Below are 5135 nucleotides of genomic sequence, written 5' to 3'. Positions count from 1 at the left end.
ATCTTGAAAATGAAATATATAAAAAAAAAACCTATTGAGTCTTTGTGCATGGAGTAAACTATTTTATAGCATAGTCCTTTCACTAATTTCCTTTTATAAACAGGCATATTGTCCGGGTTCGGGTCCTGGCCGGGGACATTTAGTGTTGTGTTCTTGGGAGAGGCTACTTTACTCTCTACGGTTTCCTCTCTCCTCCCAGGTGTATATAATGGGTAGCCGGCGAAAATGCTGGGGGTAACCCTGCGAATGGACTGGCATCCCATCCGAGGGGGGAGGGTAGAAAAATACTCTTAGTCGCTTCGCTCTATACCAACAGAAAACCGGGGATAAGCTCTTTCTCTGATGGGCCCCACTTGGCTCGTAAACCGGCTTTACTTTTACTTTTAACTGTTCGGGTGTGTACAGGAATCGTTTTTGATTTACCCCTGTCTATTTTGATTGCAACCATGTCATCGCTCTCGGAGAAGGTTGCCGTTCCTTGGCTATCATCGGTTTGTTTTAAACCATTTCTTCATTGTATTGACTCTGTCATCCACGTATCTTCTGGTGTGTGGCTGCGTCTTTCAACAAGTTTCGCATTGAATCATTGTCTAAAGTATTTTTAAGGAGAAGCTAGCTCAGTGGCTTCCCCTGGACATTTAAGGGTTCATCAGCATGTTCCAGTGGTTCTCCCGGTGGGCCGTTATTCCACGGAAAATCTGCTTCGTATGGTGTGTATTTATTGCCCCAGTGGAGAGTGCTCTGTTCCTAGTACTGTACATGAAGCCGGCATTGTTTACTCACACAGTCTTTCAAATATTTGACCCCATAATTAGTGACCATCATATCTTCTTTCCCATGTTTTGTTGCTTTCTTTCCACAAGACTTCTGTGGTTGGAAGAGTTCTTGCCTCTCCGTGGGACAGCTTTATTTGTTTCCTCGCAAAATGATTTGAGTTTCGCATTGCAAAAATTCACTCTCCAGTGCCAGTCTGTAAGGATCTTTTGTTCGGGTATCCACAGGGAATTCGGCTTATCCACAGGAATATATGAAATGGAAATATATGAACTTGCGGATATGAAATCAAGTGAACGCGTATGATCCTCGCAGTTATCATCAGCTTCACTTGAATTTCATACTTCGCAGTTAATAGATGATCCATTTCATATATAAATTTTCAGGCATTCTTTACGCAATTGCAAAAATTGCGTTGCAAAACTTCGAGGATCAGTAGCTTCACTTGAAATGCAAGAATCGCTATTCAATCTGATTTACGTGCAGAATGTTTGTGTTTTTGGCGCTCACATGAATGTGTCTTCGCGCTAATTGGTTTCGTCATTTCACGCTAAACGAATGTCGTCCACGTTTCTCCCCTTCTCTCTCCTAATGAACAGCAAAAAGATGTAGTAATATTCAAGTCCATTAGTTTTTTGCGAATGACTCTGAGCAATTTCTCTCGGGCGCTGATTGGCTACCTTATATCATCAAAAAGGGTACAGACAAAAACTGGCCCCTCATTTGTTTAATTTTCTACATCGTTCTTGTATCGGTAACTTATTAGTGCTGATTTTTTTAAACATTACTTTCTTCGTGTTTCAGTGTACCTAATTAGAACATTGACACTTGAATAAAGTTAGTTGAGGATTGATACTAATTTTGCTCAAGTGGTCCATTGCATATGGTTTAATGAGTTCAAATTGTTTGGCTAGGGTGTGATGAAACATTCATGGGTATGATTAGGAAATTTTTTGCTGGTCAAGTACATTTTGTTTCATTAACATGCGAGTTCGCTAACAGAAGGCATCATTCAATTTACCAATTTCTTATTCAAAAGGTAAAAATAACTTATTAAAATTAAGCTCGTTAAATCTGCAGTTTTACGTTCTTTTATAACTCTGCGCTGAAAACTAACGACCCTGTTATTAGCCACATCAAAAACTGATAAATTGCTGGGTGGTCAAAACTACCCAATGATCACATATTAATTTTACATTGATCTTTTAAAAATTTAGACAATTTCAAAGCATCATTGCTCAGAGATTATCTGGTTATATTGTGTTCAAATTTTCATAGAGATGGCACATTTATGCAACGCACTGTTTTTCCAATGGTCAGATGCTTTCTTCTTGGATGACTGATTAGAAACCGATAACCCCCTTGTAGCTAAGTAGGCAAAAATGTATCTGAGTAAAGATGCCCCTATAGTGCTGGCAAAAAAAAGTTTAGAATCTGAATTAAAGCTAAAACCCCTAGACTATTCGATATCCCGTCTCTATTATTATTATATATACATAGAACATGAGAGCGGTTTTGAGGGTGGGGGGGTTGGGGCGTCGAAAGTACAGTAATCAGCGCAATTGCTTTGGTTTCTTTCTGATTACTTCACTCTAGTGATTGGTTCAAAGTTCTCGCGCCACTTTTATTTAAACGAATCAGAAAGTGAAACCAAAACCAATCGTTGGCTCGCGCGTGCACATTTTCCCGCGCTTTGTGTCGGCTACGTGTAATTGCATCGAGTTTGTGATTGGTTTTAACGGATGTCTCCCGTCCTTTTTGATGGCCTAAAGTAATTACTTTGGTTTTTGGTATGTACGACACTCGATTGAAACTCGCTCCCTATAGTAATATATTTTTTTTGAAGAAATTAAGAATCATCAAGAATCATGTTTAAAATGTACTCACCAACAAAAAGATGGGCGATCACCTCTCGCCAACAAGAGCAATTATGATGACACTAGAGAACAGCTAGTGCAAAGTACCTCATGGAGGAACCTCCGGAGATTCTGGTTGATAAAAAGTGTTGATATAAATAAGACAGCGGACAAATAAAACTTGAATCTCAGTTTTGATTTAATAGGCATAAGTCACGTCTCCAGAAACATATTTGTTTATTGCGTTATTTTCATTTTTACGTTCAGTTTTAAAGAACCGTACGACTGTACCAAACTGAAAGGCTGACTTCTACTTTGGTAGCTCTAGCTTTTTACTGTGGTAGGATCCGTTTTCTATAGTGAGTTTAGTAGTGTCCTCTTGGGGTGGTGTTTCATCAGAATTAACAGTTGGCTAGATTAACTAATTAATTAAATTCGTGTATTTTCTTCGATTGGGCGAGACCGAGAATCGTTTTTGGTTGATTTCATTTGGTTTTTCCAAAATGCATTAAACCAACGACTAGGTTTACACCAGAGGAAATTGTTTCCGGATTCGTCAATGTTTTTTTTGCATTACATCAATTTTAGAGTATTCGGCTTCCTCAGGTGTTTCACTGAAAGAATATTCCGACTCCTGACCGTTTACCCACGAGGACAACTCTGGGAACATTTGTGATGGTAATGGTTAACCAAAGCTAAGAAACGGCAAGGGGTGACCATGCCACAACTTATTCCCTTCCTGTGCTGAAAACATGTACAGCACATTTTTATAGTATTTTGCCCTAACGAGCAGATCCTTTAACAGGATTCTCCCCTTTTTAACCGCGCGGCCATGGGCCGAGCGCGGTTCTTGCTCTGCGCACGGGCTTTTTTATTTTTTTTCGTTTTTGTCGGAAGGCTGAACCAAACTTCCACTCGGCCATATAGTTCAGGGGGACTTCCAAATCATCACAACTTATTGATGTTTATCGCCAAAAGGCTCTTGAAAACCTTAATGTGTACTTACAATTTTTATGAATATTCCACTCTTTATTTTTAAACACAAATAGATTCCTTTTTGTGTTTATCGAAGCGCTTGATTCGAAGGGAGTATTGGATACATAAAAAGGCTTTACGTCATCCATGGAATTTGTCGACGTTGCAATTTTCATTGGTAGGGAAATAACCACCGTACTAAAGATGGCAGTGGATAAGGTAATTTTTGAATTATGTCACTACTTTGCTAGCCTTTTACTCAAGTAAGAGACCAATTAAATTTAATCGTGACTTTTAAGAAAGAAAGCTGTAAGTTGTTAAAAGTGTTATTATCGTGTCGTTCATACCATACATATCCCATTACGTCATCGGATATTTTACAACGGCTACGACTGATGGTGCAACTGGAGATTTCCCCTCGTGTGCAGTCGTTGCTGTAACTTGTTGAGCCACAGATTGATCACAGCTTGATCAAGTGATTTTGTGTCTATAGTAATCAGTGAATCAACAAGGACTGCTTTGGATCGGAGGGGAGGGGGGGGGGGGGGGGTACTGCCATATCGGACTATATAGGTATGTGTCGCTGTGAAGGGTATGTTTTTCAAGCAGTTACCTCTAGGAGAGAGTATATAGATCATAGCCTTTCGGTCTAGAATAGGGTATCATTTTTCACGAAACTGACCAGTCGGTTGAAGATTTTATCAAGACTAAGGAAACCAGAAATTCCCACTCAAGAATATAAAAAAATGAAATCGGCAAAGTTTAAGTTTACGTAACTCAACCTCAACAGAGTCAATGAATGGCTATCATGAAACACCTCTGGATATTATTAACTGTCAAGAATCGGGTTCAAACGTTTTCGGACTCAACTTGACACTAGATTACGGATTCAAAATCTCCAGAAACATGACCAAACTGGGGAGTTTTTAAGTCGGATTCGTCCTCTTGTGTCTAAACGGCAAAATCAATCCGGTACTAATAAAAACGTTCCAGATTCGTCACGAATCGGGAAAAATTCCTCTGGTGTAAACCTAGTCCAAGTCGAAACCGTTGAAAACGCATGGCTTTTAAGCATTTTAGAGCGAGTTTCAATCTAGTGTCGTAAAACCAAAACCAAAGCAATTACTTTGGCCAATCAAAAAGGACGGAGACAAGCCAGTAAACCAATCAAAAATCGAAGTAATTACAAGTAGCCGACACAAAGCGCGGGAAAATGTGCACGCGCGAGCCACGATTGTTTTTGGTTTTACTTTTGATTGGCTTGAAAAAATGGCGCGAGCACTGAGTGAAGTAATGTAAAACCAAAGCAATTTGCTAATTACTTTCGACACACAATTGAAAACCGCTCTAAAATCAGGAACGAGTTTAACTTGTCAATCGTGCCTATATGACTATAACCGGGGCTAAACCCATAAGATACCGCTGGAATAATATTTCGTCAAAAAAATGTAACATCCAAAACAAGAATTACAAAACGGTTGGAGTAGTGTCTTCTAGGTTCGGTGGACTTGTACGCAGATTATTGTTGAC

The 5135-nt window shown here is 39.4% G+C and overlaps 1 protein-coding gene across 2 annotated transcripts in view; it reads right to left on the bottom strand.

Annotated features, from left to right (window-relative positions):
- The window catches only part of LOC137970191 (uncharacterized), a 48926-nt gene that overhangs the window by 22456 nt on the left and 21335 nt on the right, over positions 1–5135 (bottom strand). For both annotated transcript variants that reach the window (XM_068816711.1, XM_068816710.1), the window contains 2 exons: positions 5082–5135; positions 2752–2763 (listed from right to left, as the gene is read on the bottom strand). The exon at positions 5082–5135 is cut by the window's right edge and continues 314 nt beyond it. In XM_068816711.1, the coding sequence (XP_068672812.1) occupies positions 2752–2763; positions 5082–5135 (66 nt within the window). The remainder of the gene's footprint in view (positions 1–2751; positions 2764–5081) is intronic.

Source organism: Montipora foliosa, chromosome 9 (genome assembly GCF_036669935.1).
Source record: "Montipora foliosa isolate CH-2021 chromosome 9, ASM3666993v2, whole genome shotgun sequence".
NCBI classification, from domain to species: Eukaryota; Metazoa; Cnidaria; class Anthozoa; order Scleractinia; family Acroporidae; genus Montipora; species Montipora foliosa.
Note: the sequence above shows the minus strand (reverse complement) of the source record. Positions and strands in the feature narration are given on the sequence as shown.